Below are 23,689 nucleotides of genomic sequence, written 5' to 3'. Positions count from 1 at the left end.
GGAGGGGAAAAATCTCTTTAATGTTAAATTCACACTCAATATGTGCCATGCTCAAGTGTGGGATACCTATTCCATTGATGTTTAAATGTGATGCATTGGTCTGCTTATTTGTGTGTCCTGGAACTTGTGAAGTCATTGAACAGAAAGTAGAGCAATGTGAATAAATGCTAGTTCTCAGAAGTGTGGTCTTCCCTTGTCAGGAAAACAAAAACCAGTGAAACCAGAGTATTTTGGATTTGTTGCTCACCTGCAAGAATACTTCTTAACCTGGGATTATTCAACTATATGGGGAAAAAAGGTAGTAGATTGTTTCTCACTGGTGAAAGTGACAATGTGCCCTCATATCTCTATGAGACTTGCTGCTAGTGTGATGCATAAAAGCAGCTAGCACTTTTTCTGAACATAGAGGACAGTAAAAAGATCTGTGTCCAATGGAAGTCTACATTGCAAGTCTTCTAAGAAGGGTGAGAAAACCAAAATTATATGTGTATATGTTGTTTTGTGAACATAGAAGGTCTGTAATAAGGCTGCTAATTGTAAAAGAACCACTTTCATCTTCAAATTGTTTTCTGTGTAATATGCATAAGAAACCACCAGTCTTGAGACAAGCTACCACTGTAGCTTGAGACAAAAGATTTTAAAGGCTGAACTGTGTCATTCTGAAGCCTGTGGCTTATACATCAGTTATCTTTTACAAAGTAGCTTTAAAACTGACACTAAAGTTTCTCCAGAAACATTGAGATTCCCACCTCAAAATGAAACTGAAGCAATTCAGTTAATCATCTCAGATGTCTGAATGTGGCCCTTTACCATTTGTGTTAGACAAAAGCAGTACATTACCACATTTCCACCTTTAGACTTTTTTTTTCCACACCTCCTTGTTTAATTTTGCAAAGCTCATTAAAAAACATGGGGAAGCACATACTTTGGAATGCTGTCTTTCTGCCTGCAGCCTGGGTTTATTTTGACTCATGCTATGGTCAGTGTGTAAACAGTAAAGGGTTTACTCAGTAAAAGAACTGTTTCACAACCTTAGGTCTATCACTGTTTCTTGACTGAAAATCAGAATAGTTTGGGAGTTATTTGCACTTTCGGCACAGACCTAGGTGAGCACTGTACTGAGTGGATGGTAACAAAATAGTAAGTGGTCTGTGCTGAAAATCTGCTTTTCTGTATAACAGTGTTCTGCCAGCAGTTCTAATTACCTTGTTCTGATTACTGTATGTGAAAAAACTGTTTTAAAAAGACTATAGAAATCACAATGACAGGGATTTCTTTTTTAAGTTTGAAGCATTTTAGATGATAGTTTACATCTGAATAGTATTGTTAATTATTATTTCATAATCTTATTAACGTAAGTAAGAAAATTAACGTAACTTTAAAACCAGCTTATTAGTAAATGTTTTGCCAGATTCCTTTCTAAATGGAAACAGTATCAATATCCACCCCATTAAGTTTTTTTATGGAAGAATTTCAAGTGAAAAGCAGCTTGAGACTTGAATTAAAGAAATAGCATATGGCACTCTGTAACAGTAGAAGACAGATGGTTAAGAAATGTCATTTAGTGATCTTACGATGAAATGTAGGGTTAAAAACGTAAGAGTGATGACCCTATTTTAAGTTTCTAGGATGTTTCCTGTAGTGACTGTGCAAACCACTGCTGGCCTTGGTTTCATAAGACTTTATGTAGATTAATGACTGGGAATTTTTCTCTGAAGGATAACTGGCTGCTTCATATGCTGATGAAACTAAGTACTGAAACATGCTTCTATCCTAGAAGTTGTTGCTAAATACAAAATACATAGCAAACCATGATGGAAATCCTCTTTAATCTCCTTATGCATAGCTAGAAAACTGCCACGTATATACGCAAGAGGTTTCTTAAGTCTTTTGTCATCAGGACTTCTCACCCAAGAAATCAATTGTAATGTATTTGCATGAGCAGCATTCACTGCTCATATCATTTGGTTTGTGGAGAGTTGGCCTCCTTTGCAGGTTAGAACATGCAGATGAACCCCAGGAGCCAACGTAGAGGCTGTCCAGTGAGACAAGAAAGCCCTTGTATCATCAGTTAGTTACAGGTATGATGGAGCTGGAATTTGCCCTATAAGAGAGAATTACAAGTTTAAGTTCATCAAGAAAATATTTTAATCTTTAGAGATAGATCATACAATTCCTCAAATTCAAAATTGTAATTTAAAATGCATAACTCTAATATTCTGCATTCCTGCCACGTGCTTGGTGCATGGGGTGAGAATTTCTCCTGTTAATGAGAACAAAATTAATTACCTGGGGTTATAGCCAACATACCACTGACAAGTACCTAGGTGAAAAAAAAAGACTTCACGTCATAAGCTCATATTTTAATTTAGAAGTTATCTGTTCACACTTTAGTTTTTTGTAGTGAATGTCTTGTTCAGGCTGCATTTCTTAAGAGAAGTTCAGACTACACTAGTTTGGCCATTTCTGAGGAGAAAACTGGGAAAAATGCACCATTTACTAATTTCTGAGAGAAGCTCTAGTGCCTTCTGTTTTGGGCGCAGCAGGTTCAGGCTTCCAGTGTAATTGCCACTCAGGGCTGATATGGGCCAGTCTCAACTCGGGGTCTGGGATTGAGAGGCAGGCCCTGCTGCATCAGTCACCCTCAGGAGGAAGGGTTTTGTAGAGTCTGGGTGAAGAAGCCTGGGTAGGAGTACAGGGAGAGTGAGGAAAAGTGATGTCTTGGAGATAGAATGCTCCATGGGACTGAGATACCATCTGGATGTGAAGTTGTATAGAGAGAGGGCTGACTCAAAGGCATTTGTCTAAATGATGGGAAAGAATATTATCTTGTCATCCAGACAGTCATCTAGAAAGTGGCCAGGGTAGGAGGCATTGTTGAAATTGAGACTGAGACATCCAGATGGTAAAACAGCTCTAACTGCTGTCTGCAGCAGTCCTGCCCCGTCCCTCCATCTCCCATCTTGTCTTCAGGAAGGTGTCATTGAGACAGGTTTGAACAGAATAAGGCAGAGCTAAAGAATGAGGCAGGCCTGCTGAATGTCAGTAGGGAAATGATAAGTTGAATTTATACCTGGGAATGTAATTACCAAAGGAGAAGGTCCAGAGTCAGAAGAGAAAATTGTGGTTCATTAAAAAGCATCAATTTGATGAGATCTGTAGAAAATGAATTTGTGAATATATGCTTTAAAAGTATTGTAAAGGTTAATTACAGTTGGATAGGTAAATCTCATCCTGGCAATGCCTAAATTCTATAATCTTAGCTTTGCAGACTCGCTAATGTGCTTGGAAGGCAATTTTGCGTCTTGCTCTGCATTTTCAGTGATTTATAGTTCAAGAACCTGGGCACTGCTGAATTTGAGCAGAAGTTGAACCAGAATGTGTGATGTATATAATGAAAGTTGAAGACTTGAGGCAATTTCTGCAGAGCATCTAGATTTTAAATTGGAAACTGTCAGATGTGTAACAGAGACCATTTGCATCACTGCTATTGTATTTGACTTCACTCATTGGGGGTTACCTTATCTTACCTTCATACTAATTTTTGTGAGATGTGTGCTGGGAGATCTTTTTTCTTAAAAACCCTCTGTGGAAACAGAGGTCTTTGCTCTATGTTTTTCCACCTATTTCAGGGGTTTTATTTGAATAGGAGGAAAGTCTGGGGATGTAATCTCTGTGAAATCAGAGATTGTCTTTATTAGCAGTCAGACAGGCTGGAGCTAGATAAAGCCTGATCCAGGGATTCAGTGATAACTTCTTTCTGCATAAGTCAAAGGTTGCAACACTGTGAAATTTGTAAATTATTACACAATGTAGAACTGAAACCAGTTTAATATTTCCTGGTCTTGAGGTCCAAGAGTTTGAGAGGAGAATGTGGTTATAGCAAAGAGAGGGAGACAGCTTTCTGATGCTGTAGGGCCTTTTGGAAAAAAAAAAACCAGTTTTGTTGTGTAGCACATAGATGGGACATTCACCCTTCACCTGCACTGTAAATACAATTCCTCTGAAATTCACTGGACATGTGCGGGTGCATGTACTCACCAGCTGCAGCCAGCAAGACTGAGCCTTTTGCCTTCTAAAGTCAGAGCACAGATGAAAATAGAGAGATCTGGATAACTTTTCTAACCTGCTACTGCCCTACTATTTGACCCATGGCATTCCTTCCTATTTCTCTTCTTTTCTGCTGTATTGTGGCTGGGTCTAATTATAGATCAAACTGCCTTTTCTTTTTCACTTCATGACTGCTGCAAAAGCATCAGTAGGAGCTTTCCCATTTTCTTTGATGACTTCAGGATCAAGCCCTGTGTAAATACCATCTGCAACCAATCCCATGCATAAAAGGCGAGGGAAAAGAAAAGAAACTAGTAATTCATCCTCTGTGCACGCATTTTCTAGATTAAAGTTACAAGTTTCATGAATCTGAAAAAACTCTGAAGCAGCAGGGCAAGTCAGCATTTCTTTTTTTGTTGTTGTTTTAGTTTTTCAAAACTGCAGATACAGGCTCTTCTTTACACTTTGCTCAAAAGAATTATTATGTGAAAATTACATAACTTACTTTGGAATGAATTAGGCTTTTTAAAGCTGCTGTTGAATTTAGCTGTGGTCCATTTGAAGGAAAAGAGAGGCCCTGCTCTTCTGCCTCCTCCCTGCACACACAATTCTTCACGCAGCTCTGGGGACTGACCTGGGGGAAATTCAACCCCAACAAATATCAAAATATTAGTTTTCAGCTCGGTTAGTCTCCTCATCCTACCAACAGTACAGCCTCATGAGTGGAAGTATTGACACAGAGGACTAAACCATCACTTCCATGAAGCTACTGCTTCAGCTTTTCTGCCTTCTGCATCGTGCCCAGCCTGTTTCTGCCCTTTGCCTTGCAGTAGCACCAGTATTTCTCTAACCACACTTTACCAGTACAGGTTTTAGCTGAACCATGTCCCAGTGGTGCAGTTTCGGGGAAGGCAAGGGTGTGGAGAAGGGCAGGAGACCACAGCAGCCTGCACTTAGCTGGGCCTGACCTGCCATGGAGCTGTGTGATGAACAGTGCCAAGTTTTGTTCTGCTTTAAGCTGTCTGTGCTCAGTCCTGCACACTGAGCATCTGAGACAGAGTTGAGAAGAAAGATAATTTTTTTTTTTGTTTTAGGGGTACCAGATCATTAGCTCATTGAGGAATAGAGGAATCCTTATATGAATTCATACAGTACTTCAAGATATGCATCCAGACTGCTATCACATTTCACAATGAGTCTGGTTAACTGTTGTCTCTGTAGCAATTTATTTTGGTTTAAATTTTAGTCCCTCGGAAAAACATTTTTATGTATAAAAGAACCTTACAATTTAGAAAGGAAAAATTAAGTCTATGTTTTGGTGGTTTGTTTTTTAAACCAGCAAGTTGTCTTGTCCCAGGACTGTATTGAAAATAATCATTGTTCAAAACCAAAATAGGCAGCTAATAAGTCTAAAATAAGTTTTCCTCTGGGAAGTTTTAGCTTAGAAAATACAATGTTGAAGCAGCATGATTTTTTAATACAGTCGCATGTATACAGTGTCGAATAAGAAGCCTTTTCTATTATTTTCAGTTTGTCAAGGTTGGTTGTTTAAGGGTTCAGATGTCTGCTATTTAGAACAAATGTAATTATTACAATTCATGGGATGTGATGTACTTCTCAACTTAGTCTAAGTTTCCATTAACTTCTCTTTACTTTGATTCAGGTAATTGTGACAAACAGTCATCCATCCCTCCCTCTGAAGTTAGAGTACAGCCAAATGTAATGGGTTAATAGTTAAGTACAATTAGGGCTCTAATTGAAACTCTCCTTGTGGCTATTTGTATGCAGAGCAGTTTGGGGACAGCCTTAACAAAAGCTTTGAACTGGAATAGCCTGTGTCAAAACACTGGTGTTCTCTTAATATGGTTTCGTTTGCTCTTTGCAGGCGCTTAAATACTTTAAACAAATGTGCAGTGATGAAGCTAGAAATTAGTCCCCACAGGAAAAGGGTAAGTTCATTTAACATCTTCTCTTACAGCATTGTGCATTAATAAAACTGAAAAAAACCCCATCTAGCAGATTGCTTAGCTGCAGTTTAGGATAACACCTGAGTAGAACCTGGCAAGGACGCACAGTAAAAACTCTGCTTATGTTTGTTTTTGTGTTCTCACTGAGTGAAAACTGCAGGACTTGGCTGTGGATAAAGGTTATTTGTCTAGCAAACTTTTCCTAAGGATGCTGCTTCCAGTCTGAAAGGCACTGGACTTCTCTGCCTGCCAGTGAAGTTGTCTGTGTTGTAGCCTATTGCCTGCACTCAAGTAGGATTGTAAAAGTAGGCTTGATGGCCACGATGAGCTGACCTTAATGTTAGAACGTCGTCTTTGACGTCATCTGCAGTTTTGGTTCTCTGCCATCACATTAGAATTGTATTATTTTATTTTATTATGACATAAACAGGATCATTTAGACTGTGCTTGGCCTGCAAATGAAAATTGGGCACATTGTTTCCTTTCCAATATATTTACAGAATAGAACAGCTACCTTTTTAGAAAGTTTGCATGTTTCCAAGGAGCTCATCAGGAATTAAAAGTGTTTGCTGAATCTTCAGGATCCCTGTGGAGCATGGTGAGAAATAAGAGAGCATCTACTGTAATTTCAGTAAGGTAGTGCTGACAGAAAGCTGAGTTGTTGGGTTTTGCTAGTAAGGTACCAATCAATAGCTGTCTTAAAACTATGTGTGTGTCCTAGTAGGGATCAGTAATTGATACCATCCCCTGGGATATGACAACTGCAGATAAAGATGACTAAGGCAATACAATGCTGCCCTACCCGTAACAAGAATGCATACAAATGCTCTGAGGTTGTTTACCAGGAATTAATCCCCTCTTTCCCTATCTGTTTGTGGTGTGTTGGGAACAGCATCCAAGCTCCAGAAGATAACACTCTGAGGCTGCATATGTAGGAACTCCTTAAAAGTAGGGGTAGACAGCTGGATTGGCATTTATGACTGCCAGAAGATTTCTCATTCGTGAACCTTTATGACACTGGAATGATCAGTATTGATGTTAAGAGGTCAGACCAGACCTGACTTTAGGTCCAAACCTCAGATCTTCCGGAGTCTAAGTGTTACCTTTTGCTTCAGTCCTTCTTGGGTTTTTGTTTACCACTGATGTTCTGGCAGATGGACTTGGATTCTATTCCCTTTTGTTGTTGGAGTCAATTAAATAAATACTTAGCCTTTAAAGCTCTTTAACACTAGGGGAAGATTGTGCTGGCAGAAGCATATATTTCTTTATGTTTGCACTGACTTGTTTGCAAATTAGGATCACTTTTTTTTCTCCAATTAAATCACATTCACCACCAAACCATCATTATTGTCCACATTCACCACCAAACCATCATTATTACCCACTGGCAGTTTCAGGTGACTTTTTTCCTCCTGAAAACTTTAAATAAGAAAGCAGGGGGGTTTTTTGTTTGTTTGTTTTTTATGTCATGGACATAATTAGTTTGTAGTAGTGGGTAAACAAAGAAAATGATGCTTGCTCTGTGTCTTGTGTATTTGGTCATAAAAAATAAATACCGTATATCACTTTTTTCATGAGTTAATGTTCTATTTAAAAGAAAAACTAGGATATGATCAGGATCTAAAATATGCATATATAAAATACTTGAAATATGAATAATTTACTTGTTTTTCAGAGAAAAAATGTTTGTATTCCTGGTACACAAATAGTTACAGTTCAGGGATTGCATGTGTGTTTGTTTTTAAATTAAAGCGAATTAAACAAATGAAGTGAAATTCAAGGAGCTTGGTGGCAATTAGTGTTCTCTACTTTGAACACCAAAGACTATTTTGTGGCTTCATGGTGTCACATTAAAATTTCTTCATTGTTTTATTCTTCCAATGTGAAATTTTCCAGATACATGGAAGATCAAATATGTCAGGATCATTCCCTATCAGTATTTAGATGAAAAGATTGTAGGCGTAAGTGATGTGTGTGTAATTGTACTCTAAGCATTACTCATACATCAAACATGTTATTTACAATTTATTTACGTGCTATACTGTCAGTGAGCTTTTGCTGCTCACTATCTACAAGTGTTAAAGTTTGCCTGAAGCGAGACTGAAGTAGAGACTTCACAGAACATTCTTAAAATGTTAGCTGATAGTCTGTGGGAGGAAGAGTGGACCAGGTAAGAGCCTGGAGCCGTCACACTCTTGCAGTGCAAGAGCTTCCTTTGCTGTCTCATTAGTCACAGTGAGGAGGCTGTTTAGACTTCCCTAATGGGTAAGGAGTTAAGCCACTACAATTCAGAATGTATGAGAAACATCTCATAATTGCAAAGAGGAGTATAAACACATAGCCACTATCAACAGAGTGAAACTTTGGAGAGAGTCCAGAGGCACCCCAACCCCTGACTGACTCCAGTGTAAAATTTTATGCATGTCAGGAATTTCCATTGGTGTGTGGGCTATCCACTGTGACCAATTAATTAAAAGTATATGGATACTAGGGTTTTTAGAAAAGAGCAATTTAAAGCAGATTGCGCTGTTTGTTTCTTTTTTGAAGGGTATATCTATTGTATTTAAAAACTGTTAAAATATATTGCCTTGAGCACATTATCTTTTCCCATGGTAGGCTTTATGGCCTGATCTTCCTCTCCATGAAGTAAAAGACTGTTTTCACTTTAAATTCAGTGAGAACAAGGTCATGTTTAAAGCAGTTCAGTGGACATTGTATTTAAATGCAACCGCCTTTGCTGTTTGAGCAGTTTGCAAGCAGTACTTTAAGGATTCTTCTTCTTTGCAGAGTGAAGATTCAGATGAAGATGAACCTTGTGCAATAAGTGGCAAATGGACTTTTCAGAGGGACAGCAAGAGGTGGTCGAGGCTTGAAGAGTTTGATGTGTTCCCTCCAAAACCAGACTTGAATATCCCGTCCCCAGAAGCTCCTCACCTTACTAATGCAGCAAGCCGGGAGAGCATGCTCACAGACCTCAGCGAACGCCAGGAAGTGGCTTCTATTCTGAGCATCAGCAGCACCAGCAGCCACCAACCAACCCTGCAGAGTGAGGCATCTACTACCAGGACAAATTCTGTTGTGAGCATTTGTTCATCGAGCAATTTTGTAACCAATGATGACTCATTCAGCAACCTGCCCTCGCCCAGGGAACTGAATAGCTTCAGCTTCAATACAAAAGCCAATGAGAAGAACACCAAGTCCAAAACAAAGAGCCTGCTCAAGAGAATGGAGAGCCTAAAAATCAAGAGTTCTCACCATGGCAAGAGCAAAGCTCCTTCAAAGCTTGGGCTGATAATTAGTGGGCCCATCCTGCAAGAGGGTATCAATGAAGATAAACTGAAACAGCTTAACTGCGTGGAGATTTCTGCCCTCAATGGCAATCACATCAGCTTCCCTATGGTACGAAAGAGGAGTGTCTCCAATTCCACCCAGACCAGCAGCAGCAGCAGTCAGTCTGAGACAAGCAGTGCCGTCAGCACGCCCAGTCCTGTCACACGAACACGCAGCCTCAGTGCGTACAATAAAAGGGTGGGCATGTACCTGGAAGGCTTTGACCCCTTCAACCAGTCAACGTTCAGTGATGTGATGGAGCAGAACTTCAAGAACCGGGGCAGTTTTGCAGAAGACACTGTGTTTTTTATCCCTGAGGATCACAAGCCCGGCACTTTTCCCAAAGCACTCTCCAACGGCAACTTCTCCCCGACAGAAAGCAACACGTCTGTGAACTGGAGGACAGGGAGTTTCCATGGACATGGCCGCCTCACCCTTCGGAGGGAAAACAGTGGCGACAGCTCCAAAGAGCTAGGCATGGGGAAAAGGCGCAACTCCTCTAGTTCAGTGAGCAGCCGCCTGAGTATTTACGACAACGTGCCAGGATCAATCCTGTATTCCAGTGCAAGCGACCTGGCTGACCTTGAAAATGAAGACATATTCCCAGAACTAGATGACATCCTGTACCATGTCAAAGGGATGCAGAGAATAGTAAACCAGTGGTCAGAGAAGTTTTCAGACGAAGGGGACTCTGACTCAGCTCTCGACTCCATCTCCCCATGTCCTTCCTCTCCAAAGCAGATCCACCTCGATGTAGATAATGATCGAACAACACCAAGTGACCTTGACAGTACAGGGAATTCACTGAATGAAACTGAAGAGCCCACGGGGATCCAGGACAGGAGGGACTCTGGGGTGGGCGCATCGCTGACGCGATCCAGCAGGTGAGATCACTACCCAAGTGGCTCTATAGTAGCTGCACCACACTCAGTTAAAGGTTCAAGCACTCACAGGCTGTTCGCATTGCTTCCCAAAACAATTACAGGCAAGGGAAGTATTTGTGCAACGCTTTGTGATTCCCACATTTCATAGCTGTATGTTTGTATGTTCAGCCTGAGTCGTCATTGAAAAAGCAATGTTGAGGTGGTTTGGGGGGACAATAATTCTTCAAACTGAAATGGTGTGTAGGAAGGGAGGGCCATCAAGTAGGATTAATCACTTTTTAGGTTGGCTAGGAGAACCAAGAGTAAGTATGGTCTGGTTTGTGTCAGTATGTAGTAAAAGCCTTGTCTTTTGGACTGTTTCAAAAAATTGAATGTTTCAGTAGCAGGCTGTTTCTAGTAGCATGCTAGGGCATTAAATGTGTAGGGAAAATAAGGCTTGTTTACTTTCTCTTGATTGCTGTAGCACAGTGGGATTTCCAATGACTTCCAGTTTCTGCTGCGATTTTGGATGGATGACTCTATTTTGTGTTGTAGTAGAGCAAGGAGTTGAATTCTTTCTAGCTTTGTTTCCCGTTCTCCTTTAAAAGTGGTGCAAATCATGTAGGGCCTGGTTTCTGCTGTCATTTAGTCATCTACAGCTGCTTGTATAACCTAATGGGACTTTTAGAAGTGCTTAGTTCCTATTTGATGTGTCTTAAAAATTCATACCATTTTTTCTTAATACTGCCATAATACTGAAAGGGCTTTGGGAAAAGGGTATTGGAGCTCTTAGAGGATATCTGATAGAGCAAGACCATGTAGCTAGCACCAAGCTGTGGGTCAGCTCAGTGTGCACATTCCCATCTGAAGCACCTGCACATGCTGCATCACTGGGTGAGGCAGAGACGCTGCCGGCTGATGCCTGTGAAATCTAAAAAGAATGTGACTGCCAAGGGCAGGGAGCTCAGCAGTACATTTGCAGTAATTCCTGCACGTGTCTTGCAGAGACGTTTCAGTAACCTGTCCTTGCTTTGTCTCCTATCCTCTCCACAGGCACAAGCTGAGGTGGCACAGCTTCCAAAGCTCCCACCGGCCCAGCCTCAGCTCAGCATCACTGCAGATCAACTGCCAGTCCGTGGCACAGATGAACCTGCTGCAGAAGTACTCGCTCCTGAAGCTGACTGCTCTCCTGGAGAAGTACACGCCTTCCAACAAGCATGGTTTCAGCTGGTAAGGACACAGTGCTGTGTATAGAGAGGCCTATCACATGAGCGTGACAGTTGTGCTTATCCCAAGCAACTTTTGGAAAGATGCAATGAATCCCTCTATCCCTCTTTTTCCATATTTGCACTTTGTCTTCCAGCCTGTGCTGACAGTGATTTCTGGTTTTCTAAGACAGGGCTAAAATCACTAACCTTTTATATAAGTGTAATCTTATTAGGTTTGGGAAGTGTGTTTATAGGGGGCATGTGAGGGAAAAAAAGCAATGAAGTACAGACCAGCATTCTGAGCAGGAAAATGTCCACTATCTGTAGCAAAAGAAGGACTACTTGTTTATTGAGGCAGTTAGCAAGCAGTGGCACAAATTGCAGTCGATCTTAATATGCTTGCTTTTCTTCAGCTATGTTAAAATATTTGCATTACTTTCTTTAAGTAATTATGTAATTAAATAATATAAATTTTCTTTAATTCTGTTATCTCATGAACCAAAATCTGTCTTCCCTTTTTAAGGCAGTTAGCTTGCCAAAGAGATGGAGAGAAAAAGAAAAGTTGGAGAACCGCAGAGTTCTTTGTAGGCAGCAATTTTTGCTGTGGCCAGGTGTTTGTAACCCAGTTGAATATTTTTTGTTGGAAGAATGAAATAAAAAGCTCTTTTATTATTGTATCTGCAGTACAGCCTGTGTAACCTTCAGGATGAAAAGGAGCAAATAAAATTTTTCTTGTCCCTACCACAGGCCAGCCTCCTCCCTTCCCCAGGAGTCATAGAGAGTATTTAGCTTCAGCATCAAAGTACCTCCTGTTCAAAGGCTGTTATTATGTCAGTCTTTCTAAATACAGAAGTTGTTTGTTCTGAAAGACAGAAATAAGTATTGACCAGTTATCCCTGCATGCTTCAGATTCTCAGTGGAGATCGCAATGTGTTTTTTCACATTCCATTGGCATGTTTTTTGACAAAGCAAGTATTATTCATACATGTATCAATAATGCCCTAAACTTAACTATACAGCAGTACAAATTGGTTCTGTTTTACTATATAACAGATTTGTCAGCTGTAAATCCAATGCAGTGTTTGGATAGCTGTACTGTATGTTGAAATGTTAAATAGGTCTCCCTGTTTTCCAGTGCTACTGTGTCCTATTAGTTGCTGCACTGGACATTAACTTTCCTTCCTGTTTAGGAAAATGATCTCAATATTTTCACATTTTAATGCTTTTTTTTCCCTTTATGAAACCAATACTCTTGGAGACCCGAGGTTAAATCATTCTTTTGTATTTAGTAACTTTTTCCTTGGAGTCATAGGCAGATGGAAAGGCCTCTCAATGAAACTGGAATGGGAGGTGGGGGTAGCAAAAGTCACTGGCTGACAAGGAGGGGGGTCCCTCAAAGGGGTTGTTTATAGAGCTGAAGTTTTTAGCTGACAAACTCAAATGTATTACATCAGTTTCCTGCTGTTCTGCACACTGGTGGGTGGTGGACCCAGTTTGAGGACTTTGCAGAACAAGTAGTTGACATACAAAAGCTCATTGTTCAAATGCCCATCTTTCCCAAAACCTAAAGCAGCAGTGCTATAAGGGGTCACTGACCACAGGATTTATTTTGACTTTCTTGCAATTCGATCTGGCCCCTGCAGTTTTACCCTGTTGCTTTCATCCTGCTAATATTGATGGAGTAGCACCACATTAATACTTAGAGCCAGCATACTGCCCCAAATGTCAAGCCTTTCTCTTAGAGAAACTGTTTTCTATCCTCTCCCCATTCTCAGCCCTGAGTGGATTAGATAATTTATAGTGTCACTATTTCTCATGTTACTTTAAGTGTTTCACTTGTTTTCACTGCTTTCTGAATTATTGGAAATACAGAAGATAAATGGTCAACGGAGGTTTAATTTAATTTTGTCATTCCCTTTTCTTAAACAGGGCAGTACCAAAATTTATGAAAAGAATAAAGGTGCCAGATTATAGAGACCGAAATGTCTTTGGAGTACCGCTGCAAGTCAATGTCCAGCGCACAGGGCAGCCTCTTCCACAGAGCATTCAGCAAGCCATGCGGTACCTCCGCAACCACTGTCTGGATCAGGTGAGTTTTGCTGTACTCTCATCCCACACACATGCAGCACCCAAAGCCCAGCTTTACATTGATTTTTACTGTTCCTGGGTCAGACTGAAAAAAGACTCAAAACAGGACAAAATAGATAATGTGAGGAAAGCTTGCCACAAAATTAGAAGCCATACATAAGAAGCTAAAGAGCATGCTTACCTTTCAGATTTGCTGGACTCATTGTAAATGTATTTGCTTTTATATGTATATTTAGGTTGGACTGTTTAGGAAGTCTGGAGTCAAATCAAGAATTCAGGCTTTGCGTCAGATGAATGAGAGTTCCACAGACAGCGTCAACTACGAAGGCCAGTCTGCCTATGATGTAGCAGACATGTTAAAGCAATTCTTCCGTGATCTCCCTGAGCCTCTCATGACCAACAAACTCTCTGAGACCTTCTTACAGATATACCAATGTAAGTCTCATAAGATTTCTGCAGCAGATGGCAAATAGTCATTTGTGTAGCAAGGGTGGAACTTTGTAACAGTGCTCCTCTGGGCACTACACATTTTGCCTTTCTCCAGCAAGTTACAGTTCAGGGTGCCTCTTAAGGAATGGATTTTTTTTGTATTGTAGTTGTATAAAAATTTATAGTAAAAGTTCTTTTCATTTCACCTTTCTCTCTAGTTTGGGAACAAATGCAAATCCTCCATCACTTGCTCTAAATTTTCTTCTCTTCCTTGAGCATACTTGATATTGTGGTTTGAAAATAAGCCACATCTGATGTGGCTAAGTAAACAAGCAGAGCAAACACTGGATGAACAGAGTTTGAGGCATTTGAGGGGATTGGCAAGGCTACCAAAAAATTTCTGTTTTCTTATAGTTCATATTCTTCTATCCTTCACCACAACTGTTTAAAACAGCTTCTAAGTTGTAAGCTTTTCTGTTACTCACTTGTAGCTGCTTTGCCCATAGGTGCCATAAACAGAAAGTGCTTAGAGTAAATCACATAAAGAATGGAGTTTACCAATGCTTGTGAAAAGAAATAATTAATCCTTCTGAGATGGCCGGTTCAACTCAGCAAGGAAGGCACTCTCGTGAGCTAGATAAATTGAGTTCTGTATAGATGGTAATTTTGTGCTGGATCTTTTCAAACAACGTACTGTCTTTCAGAAGTTTTTTTCAACATTGTTTCATTGGGAGTATTCGCACGTTATAAAATGGCCAAAAGCGAATTAATGTTTGGTGACCAGAACCAAAGCTTTTTGAAGCATTCGTGGGGGTCCAAACTGACTGATGCACTACGGGCACCTTACCAGTCCTGTAGTTTCTCTTTCTAGCACCACCCCAGCTCTCTCCCGATGTGTTCTTCCCATGGTAGTACAGCTATGACAGAACTTACTGCAAAAACACCTTCTTTGAGTCCTTGCTGTATTATGTGCCTTCCTTATGATTAGGGTTATAAAAAACATTAGAGGAACTTCCTTCAGAGCTCTGTAGGTAGAGGTGACAGTTTAAAAGAAAACATACATACCATTATTTCAGTGCATGCATTTTCTGTATGTTTGGATTCCCAAGCAGGTTTATGTAGAAAATTAATCAAACTCTCCACTCCCATGTATATTAAACAACAGCTCTGGGGGTTTAGAGGCAAAAAAGTTTGACACAGCATTGCAGCAGTATCTGTTCCGTTCCTTTTGCAGGTGGTAGGTCTGAGGAATCCCCAGAGGTGGTTGGGAAGTATTATCTCTGTGTAAAGCAAAGAGCCTTAAAACTGCTGTAAATTTTGCTTCCCTTCAAAGGACAAAATTTCCCTTTGCTTTGGTGCTGTGCACCAGGCTGCACACTGGAATTGTCTGCATGTGCCTTAAATTTGCTTTGAGCTGATTGAGGAGAGAGCATGGAGAATGGTGGATTTTTGCTTAAAACTGCTTCCTAAACTCACCTGCTAGCCTTATAAATTTGCTGAAGCCCAAAACAAATACCAATTAAATATCTGGGTAGCACCACACGTATTTTGAGACATGCAGTGAGGGTGGTGGGGTGCTAATGAAGATATAAATGCTCCAGGACTCAGACTCTGATGTTGTCTTCAGAGGTGGCTTATTGGAAATCCCTTCATAAGAAGCAGATCTGGTCTGGGTTATTTCATTTTTATTCCCTTCAAGTTTGGAGGAGAAAGCCTTACATAAAGACACACGTCAAATTTTTCCAGTGGCTGTTTGTTGTTCGTAACCAAGGAGCTGTTTAATGGTATGGGACTTCACAGCGTTGACTTTCTTTTTCCACTGCATGACTTTGAATGATCTGCTCAATAAAGTAACCCTCTGTGTTTGGTAAAGCACTTTCTGCATATTTTATGACATCACTGTTGAAAAGGTTTGCTAGCCAGTTTATTTAATTAACTTACCTATTCTAAAATGCATTCAGGTTTTAAGTTTCTTTGCAAGCCAAAGAATTTCTAAATTGGCTGGACTGTGTTTGCTTGTTCCCTGCCTGACTCCAGGCTTCTGTCATTTTAGTGCATCTGCGGGAGCATGTAGCTATTGAAGCTAAATCTAAAATTAACTCTGGCATAGGCACAGCTTCCTCTTGCTTGCATTTCTTCTGAGACAGGAAATAGCTGAGGGTAGTTAAACTAGTGGGTTGAAGAAAATTCCTTCATGTTTCCTACAAATGGTATGCATCCTGAAGGAAATCACTTCAAACTAGAGTCAAATATTTGAAGCTGGAGTTTGCTTTGGGATGTATTCATGCTGTGTGTGTGGAAAATCAATGGGCTGATGAGAGAATTCCTAATATTATGCAGATGTGCCAAAGGATCAGCGTCTCCAGGCTATCAAGGCTGCCATTATGCTTTTACCTGATGAGAACAGGGAGGTCCTCCAGATTCTTCTCTATTTCCTGAGTGATGTCACAGCTGCAGTGAAGGAAAACCAGATGACACCAACAAACCTGGCCGTCTGCTTAGCACCTTCCCTCTTCCACTTGAACACTCTCAAAAGAGAGAATTCTTCCTCAAGGTATGTCTCTGGGGAGCAGGACTCACTGCTGCTGGTCCCGTACTACAGCTAGCAGTGATGTGCAACAGGCACGGTCTAGCATTGACCCTCCCAGCTGTGATCACCTTGGACACCTCAGGGGGCACCAGGTGTAGAATGGTTATGGGATCCTGCCTTTTGCTGGAGATTCGTTACAATATAATAAAGCTCATAAGAAGATAAAAAACAGGGGGAGGGGAGGGGATTCCAAAAAAAAGGTTCAGAGAGCGTAGCAAGAGAAGTTGGCAACACCATGCCAATATTTAGTCCCAGGTAGCACTGCTCTAAATCACCAGTAGATTAGGGAATCCTAATGTTTTCTTACCAAGCATGTCTCTTGCTCTACATTAAATAACTAGATATGCATGTTTGTGTTTTTTTCCCCTGTGAAGGGTGATGCAGAGAAAACCAAGCCTGGGAAAACCTGATCAAAAGGACCTAAATGAAAATCTGGCTGCAACTCAAGGGCTAGCTCATATGATTGCTGAATGCAAGAAGCTCTTTCAGGTAAAACACCTGTTTGCAAAACTGATGGATAAAATATTGGCCAACATGTCTTAGATCTGCTGTAAAATGGAAGGCCAGGAATGTCTCTTTATTTTAATGAAGTTTAATACGTGATAAATAGCTTTTTAAAAAAACTATGCATCCTGATCTTTGTGCATACATGAAATAGAAGTAGTGCCAGAAGAAAAGGAAGTTGTTCTGTTGTCACTGGTGCTCTAAAATCATGAGGCAGTTGTGGGGTTTGTCACAATTTTGTTGCCCCCAAGCTACATTTGAAATACATTTTCAAGCTTTTATTATGCAGCCATGAGTGTCTGTGAACCTCAGCTCTAATTACAAAGCAAGAAACTATTTCCAGGAATTTCAGTGCTCATATTGTACTTAAATTCCCAAGAGGTAGCAAGGCAGACCACAAAAGATCTTGGAACATGACACTGTCAAACCATAGGTTGAAGGGTCTGTCGGAACTAAAGCATGCTCCCTCTAGGGCTTGGGATGGAGAACCAGACAAGTCTCAAGTCCTGGTTTTCCTCACTGTCATCAAAGCTTTTCAGAGCCCTCAACTGAAGACGTGCCTGTCTCTTTTCTTGCAGCTGACAACTGATCCCTCCTTCCTTCAGTTTGCAGGATAAACTGCTGTGGGAATGAATCTAGTTGTGTAGCAAAGGGGGATACTCCAGAGAATAAAATAAGACACCCCATAAAAGAGAGACTAATTTGAGTTAAATCAAATCACAAACTTAATGTTGGCATTTCTTCACACTGAGTGCTTAACCTGACACATACACAACCCATCACTTACAAAACTAGCATACCCATCTTTCTGTGGCTGTTGAACTGCTAGACTAACTCAGTGACATGGGGAGAGAGAGCTGCAGGAGGATTATTTCACCCTTTTCATCCCTCAGATACCTGAAGAAATGAGCAGGGGTCGGAACTCGTACACGGAGCAGGACCTGCGTCCCCTCAGCCTGGAGGAGCTCCGGGGAGGCAGCAGCAACACCGAGCCCTCTGACTACCACTGCTACCTCCAGGACTGCGTGGATGACTTGCTCAAAGAGATGAAGGAGAAGTTTAAAGGCTGGGTCAGCTGCTCCACCTCAGAGCAAGCAGAGCTGGCCTACAAGAAGGTATGCACCCTGTCATTCTCACCACAGCTCTGGTTTTTAGCTCACTTTTGACACAGGATATTACAGAAGGTTCAGTGCACGTCTTTACATTGCAGATAGATTTAAGGAAAAGCCTCTTAATCTTTTGACACAGTTGCACACCATCTAAAAACAGCATGTCTTTCAGCAGTAGTCAGCTAACATGCACTGATTTGTGTTCTTCTGTTTATCCAGCCCAGGAATGTTCACTCTATTGAATTTACATGTCTTTACTCACATGCAAAGCCTTAACAAGCTGAGTGAGGCCTCCAAGCACTGTCACTATACAGGCAGTAGGAAAAAAGTTTCTGAGCTCTAATCTTGCATAGCTCAGAGCTCACACAGGGAGAAGTGTTTCAATTAGAATTTTAAAAAATAAACTTGGAAAATTATGATATTTTTCTGTAGCATCACAATTTAATGGGGGCCCATACTGGAGTATATAACTGTAACTTAAAAAACATTTGGACATCAGTGTGCAGATACCTTTGGCTGTTTGGAAAACAAACCTTAGTCTGAGCTTATGCCAAGCTTAGTACATACAATATGTACATATATGTGTGTGTGTATTCAATTTTCTATATTTAGCCAAAACTAAAATAGAAAGGAAAAGAAAATGTAAGGAAGAGCAAAACTGAGGACTTCACTAATTTTCCCCAGGTATGCGAAGGTCCTCCACTCCGATTATGGAAAACTACCATTGAAATCCCAGCTACACCAGAGGACGTTTTAAATCGTTTACTCAAAGAGCAGCATCTTTGGGATGAAGATCTTATAGAGTCAAAAGTAATCGAACCTTTGGATAGCCAGACAGATATATACCAGTATGTCCAGAACAGCATGGCACCTCACCCAGCCAGGGACTTCGTAGTCTTAAGGTAAGACTTACGTGCGATGATGTTTATATCCTACACAGCCTTGCCTGTTTCTTTATAATATAAGTTATGTTGGTAAATATCTATTTTTTGCCTTATTTGAAGTCATATTAGATGTCTGAATTACTGTCTGTCAAATGTAAGACTTTTCTTTTTCTTCTTTTTTCTTAGAACATGGAGGACAAACTTCCCCAAAGGAGCATGTGTGCTTCTAGCAACCTCAGTGGACCACGACCGTGCTCCAGTGGCAGGTGTTAGAGTCAATGTGCTCCTGTCTAGGTATCTGATTGAGCCCTGCGGGTCAGGAAAATCCAAACTTACCTACATGTGCAGAATTGATTTAAGGTAGGAATTTCCACTTTATCCTTCGGTGGTAGTAACTTTTCTTGTATGGTTTCAACGTGGTCAGTGGACAATTTTGATGATTCAACAGACTTTAGCTTGGCCAGCAGTACACACTTCTCAAAGGTATGCATGCAGGTCTCTGAGATGTCTCAGAAAATTGGCTTCCATGCGCATCTAGCAGCAGGTGTGGTTTGTGGCATTAGAAGCCTCTACTATGTGCTCTACTATCTTTATTGGTAGATAACCCCACTCCTTCCTCTGACAGTCATATTTGGATGCAAGGACATGTTAATTTTAATATTAAGCTAGTAAAGAGGACCAAATGTCTCATAATTTTTCCTCACTGTGGCAGACTTGTTTTGAGCAAGTCTATGTATTAATAAGGCTGAGCTGAGCAGTAAGTGGTACTAAAAAGATTTCTTAGTTGGGCATTTTTTAACCAGCTAGATATGTATTTGATTCTGACTAAGAAAATGCATGCAAAGTTACTTGGTACCTACCTCATCATGGCTTTTTCTCCACACAACAGGGGCCACATGCCAGACTGGTACACCAAGTCTTTTGGGCACTTGTGTGCATCTGAAGTTGTTAAGATACGAGACTCTTTTAGTCATCAGAGTCCTGAGAGCAAGGAAATAAAATCCAGGTGACTACTGAAGAGGAACAGCCATGAGCTCCACACCTCAGCAATGTAGACATTACCCAAAACTGAGACTCATCGGCTGCAGACTGGACTGTGTACCATCTGCAAGTCATGTCATGAAGGGATGACAGCATGAGAACTTGACTGTGAGCATTACTATAGGACTGTGGCCATACCATACACTTTAAAGCTGCTTCCTGTCTGTATAAGGTCTATAGTGTAGGCCTCGACTGGAATACATAAGAGGACTGTGCAAAAAATAAAAATTAAAAAAAAATTGTACTATTAGTGGTTTGAATTGCTTCTGAGAAGCAAATGTCTTTAAATACAAAATATATTATGAAATATGGTGAAGGCTTATCATTCCCATGTGAAATACTTAGCTTTATGTACATACTCATGTCATTTTATTTGTAGTGCATTGAGGGACTGGTGTATCCACTGGAATAGTTGGTACTCTTCAATGTGTTCTCACTGAGATATGCAGAGAAAGGTTTGCACAAAGATTAAAGTGTGAATGAGTGTGTTAATGGTTGAAAGGATAGAAGTTGAATTTGAAATGTGTCTGGTACACTGACAGGCAACCAGAATGGATTTTAGTATGCTGGACACAGTTAAACCTAGATTGGGACTCCTCAGTGTACTAGGAGTGGCCATCCTTCCCACGTGCCAGTTTTGCATTTTTCTCAGCTCTAACCTTGTTAAAAACCCTAGCAGATGTTACAAGAGGCTTGCTTTGGCTACTGTACACTCCTTATCCAGATGAACTCTTAAGTGATGAGCAATTCTATAGCAAATCTAAGAAAATACACTTCTGAGCAATGTAGTATCTTAGAAATGAAATGTCTATGCAATGGTGAGGAAAGGCAATAACATCAGTTGATAATTTGCCAAAAATGTTCATTGCTTTTACTGCTACCTGCATTAACTATAAGTCTTTTAATAAGCTTTTATATATTTAACTGTATTCTAAAGGCTCAAGAGGAAGAAGTCAACACTGGAGTTGTGGTGCTGGGAGGTGGCAGGACTCCTGCAGTAGCAGCTGGGGTAACTTGGCTAGGGAGAATCACACAAGCTCTCTCCTTACTCACCCTCCTTTTTCCATTTTCCTAAAAGCTGCATGTTAACATGAACAGAACCTGGATGTGAGCAATTTGGAGGGTTATGTTTGGGGACAGAAAGGAGGGTGCCATTTTTTCTTGGGTTTTGTTGTGTTTTAAACCCTTTGGGATATTTCCCCCTCCTTGAGAATCAACTTGTATGAACTGCAGGAAGTCCTGAGGTCCTCAGGAAAGGTGTCTTTCCGTAGGTTTTACTGTAAAGGTAAAGATTTGCTTTTGAGATGCAGTATTAAGTGACAAATGTATTTTGTGGCTAAGGTATGAATGAGTTGCAAGATGGAATCTTGACTGAGACTTTGTTACCATTGTCAGTATTATTTTAAGCTTTTTGATGAAGATTTTTGTATAATGGCAAATAATGTAGTACTTCCAGTAACAATGTTCCTCATGAGTAGGAAACTCTTGTATAGTCCTCTACATCAAACACTTTTGAATTTGTAAAATTGTATGTTGTACATACCATTTTATTGTAAACATGTATACTTGCCCACAGTGTACTGTCAAACATAGATTAAGCATGATAAAGACTATTTAAAATATACCTGTATTTATACCTCAGATATTCTTTTTGGGATTTTGTACCTCAAGTATGTTTTCTATTGTAAATGTGCTTTACATGACTATGATCTACATGAGAGAAAGGAAAATGTTTAACTTGCTATAGATGTCTGTACAGAGTATACTCAATAAGTGCACTATTAAATGTTTAAAATTGGAGATGCATAATGAGTTTTATTTTAATCTGCATTCTTCCTTCTGCTCTTTTACCCAAAGGATGAGGTGTTTTTCTTACTACCAGTTCATTACATGCCACAGCCAACTGCATGGCCACTGCTGCTGTCTCCCAGGCTGATATTTTGAGTATTGTTAAGGGCAGGTACCAAACAACTTCAAAATTTTTGGAAGACAAGACTGTGGAATGACAGACAACTGGACAGGAATATTCCCCACTCAATAGCTTCGTACATTTAAAAGTAAGAAGAAACCCTTGGTTTGTTGCAATCTTGTGGAAAGGAAACTCTTGAATTTAACAGGGTGGAAAGCAGACTGCTACTTGATAGGCAGCTGTATGCAATGCTGAAAAATAATGCACTGCTTTCCTATTTTCTACAGAGAGAATGAAGGCATGATGAGTTGTGGAGTCATAGCTTTGCTTTAAAAAATGCAAGTGTAAAAGTAATTGGAGGAAGTTAAAGCACACATAGCAGTGAAACGAAGCCAAAGTGAGAGCCAGAAGGATATACAAACAACTGACTAAGGTGAAAAATGAAGCCAAAGACAGCTGTTAATTCAAACAACTTTTCAAAGTTTTTCAAGTCTTAGCCAACAGAAATATAATTTGGGCATCTGAAGGAGGATTTTGATTTGTGAGGCCTGTCTGACTGAGCAGCTGCAAGGAGGCCTACTGCCTTTCAGTTACCAACATCATTCTATTCCTTCTGTGCCTGAGTGTCCCAAAGTCTTGATCACTATCACTGCCCCCTACATTCCCCAGGGAGCAGTGAGGGATGCTGCTTCACAGTCTAGGAAAGCAAACCTCTTGCTGTCATGGTATTAGTTCTCACACACCACTTAAGATATACAAAAATTAAATGTCATACACAGATCTTCTGCTAATTGCTGGAGGTCGTGTCCTACAATCATAAAGAGTGAAATCATGATACTGACTTAACACAACAACACATTACATTTAGAAGACAAAATGCTAATTCTGTTATACCATAACTTGTTCATACAGCCATCGACTGCATCTCTGAAAAGTTACTTCCAGCTATTTCTCATCTGTCAACCCAGAACTATTTCATTTCTCTAGCAAGGAAAGGTATCAGTGTCTAAAATGATGAATAGTATAGCACCAGAGGTTAAGGTGAAGCGCTGATGCAATGCTTGCATCCATGTGCCTTTTGCATTGAGCACTCTCCCAAGCACTTGAGAGTTACTCACTTTCCCCTCTCCTCTGCACCATCCTACTGTATTTTCTGAGGCATCCAGAATGCTTGCGAGAAGTGAACTTGTAAGCTGAATCCAGGGACAGTAAAATACAATGAAATATGGGAAGGAATTCAAAGAAGAAAAAATTTCATCAAAAGATAAGGGCACCAAAGGGGTACATTTATACAGAGATATTCAAGACATAATCTGGCCACTAGACAAGAGGGATGTAGTAAATGTCTACTAGCACTGGAAGGTCATAAAAACACAGAAGAAGAGTTCAAACTAGTTGAGTGGGTGTACAAGTTGAGATAAAAATTCGTTAATGGAAAATTTGAGGCAGAAGGAAAGGAAAAGGCATTTTCCACACAGCAAGAGGTCTTTAAGACTGTGAGACAATCTCTCCCTGAGAAGCAGCAAGAGCATAAGTCATTTAAAACTGCGTGTGCTTAAACCCTGGAATTATTCCTTCCTCGCTTCCATAAAGCATCACAAAGACCTAAAAAGACTATTTGCTATGATTATAGGACTTACAGTCTACCAGTTTTGTAAGAAGTGTCAGGTAGCACTGCCTTGTGAGCAAGAAACAGTCTGGTGTCAGAAATAAAGTA

At 40.3% G+C, this 23,689-nt stretch overlaps 1 protein-coding gene across 6 annotated transcripts in view; it reads left to right on the top strand.

The window, feature by feature from the left end:
* The window catches only part of DLC1 (DLC1 Rho GTPase activating protein), a 264,648-nt gene extending 242,781 nt beyond the window's left edge, over nt 1-21,867 (top strand). For 5 of the 6 annotated variants that reach the window (XM_027676455.1, XM_027676453.1, XM_027676452.1 and 2 more), the window contains 11 exons: nt 5,936-5,999; nt 8,805-10,231; nt 11,264-11,440; nt 13,348-13,507; nt 13,743-13,941; nt 16,276-16,489; nt 16,900-17,014; nt 17,923-18,144; nt 18,823-19,040; nt 19,209-19,382; nt 19,912-21,867. In XM_027676455.1, the coding sequence (XP_027532256.1) occupies nt 5,936-5,999; nt 8,805-10,231; nt 11,264-11,440; nt 13,348-13,507; nt 13,743-13,941; nt 16,276-16,489; nt 16,900-17,014; nt 17,923-18,144; nt 18,823-19,040; nt 19,209-19,382; nt 19,912-20,032 (3,091 nt within the window). In that variant the 3' untranslated portion in view covers nt 20,033-21,867. Of the gene's footprint in view, nt 1-5,935; nt 6,000-8,804; nt 10,232-11,263; nt 11,441-13,347; nt 13,508-13,742; nt 13,943-16,273; nt 16,490-16,899; nt 17,015-17,922; nt 18,145-18,822; nt 19,041-19,208; nt 19,383-19,911 lie in introns of those variants that run through there. The other variant, XM_027676456.1, reaches the window with a different exon arrangement.
* Nucleotides 21,868-23,689: the final 1,822 nt, after the last annotated feature.

This window comes from Neopelma chrysocephalum, unplaced genomic scaffold, assembly GCF_003984885.1.
Source record: "Neopelma chrysocephalum unplaced genomic scaffold, ASM398488v2 Primary Assembly neopelma1_42, whole genome shotgun sequence".
Classification (NCBI taxonomy): Eukaryota; Metazoa; Chordata; class Aves; order Passeriformes; family Pipridae; genus Neopelma; species Neopelma chrysocephalum.
This window is presented reverse-complemented; position numbering and strand designations above follow the sequence as displayed.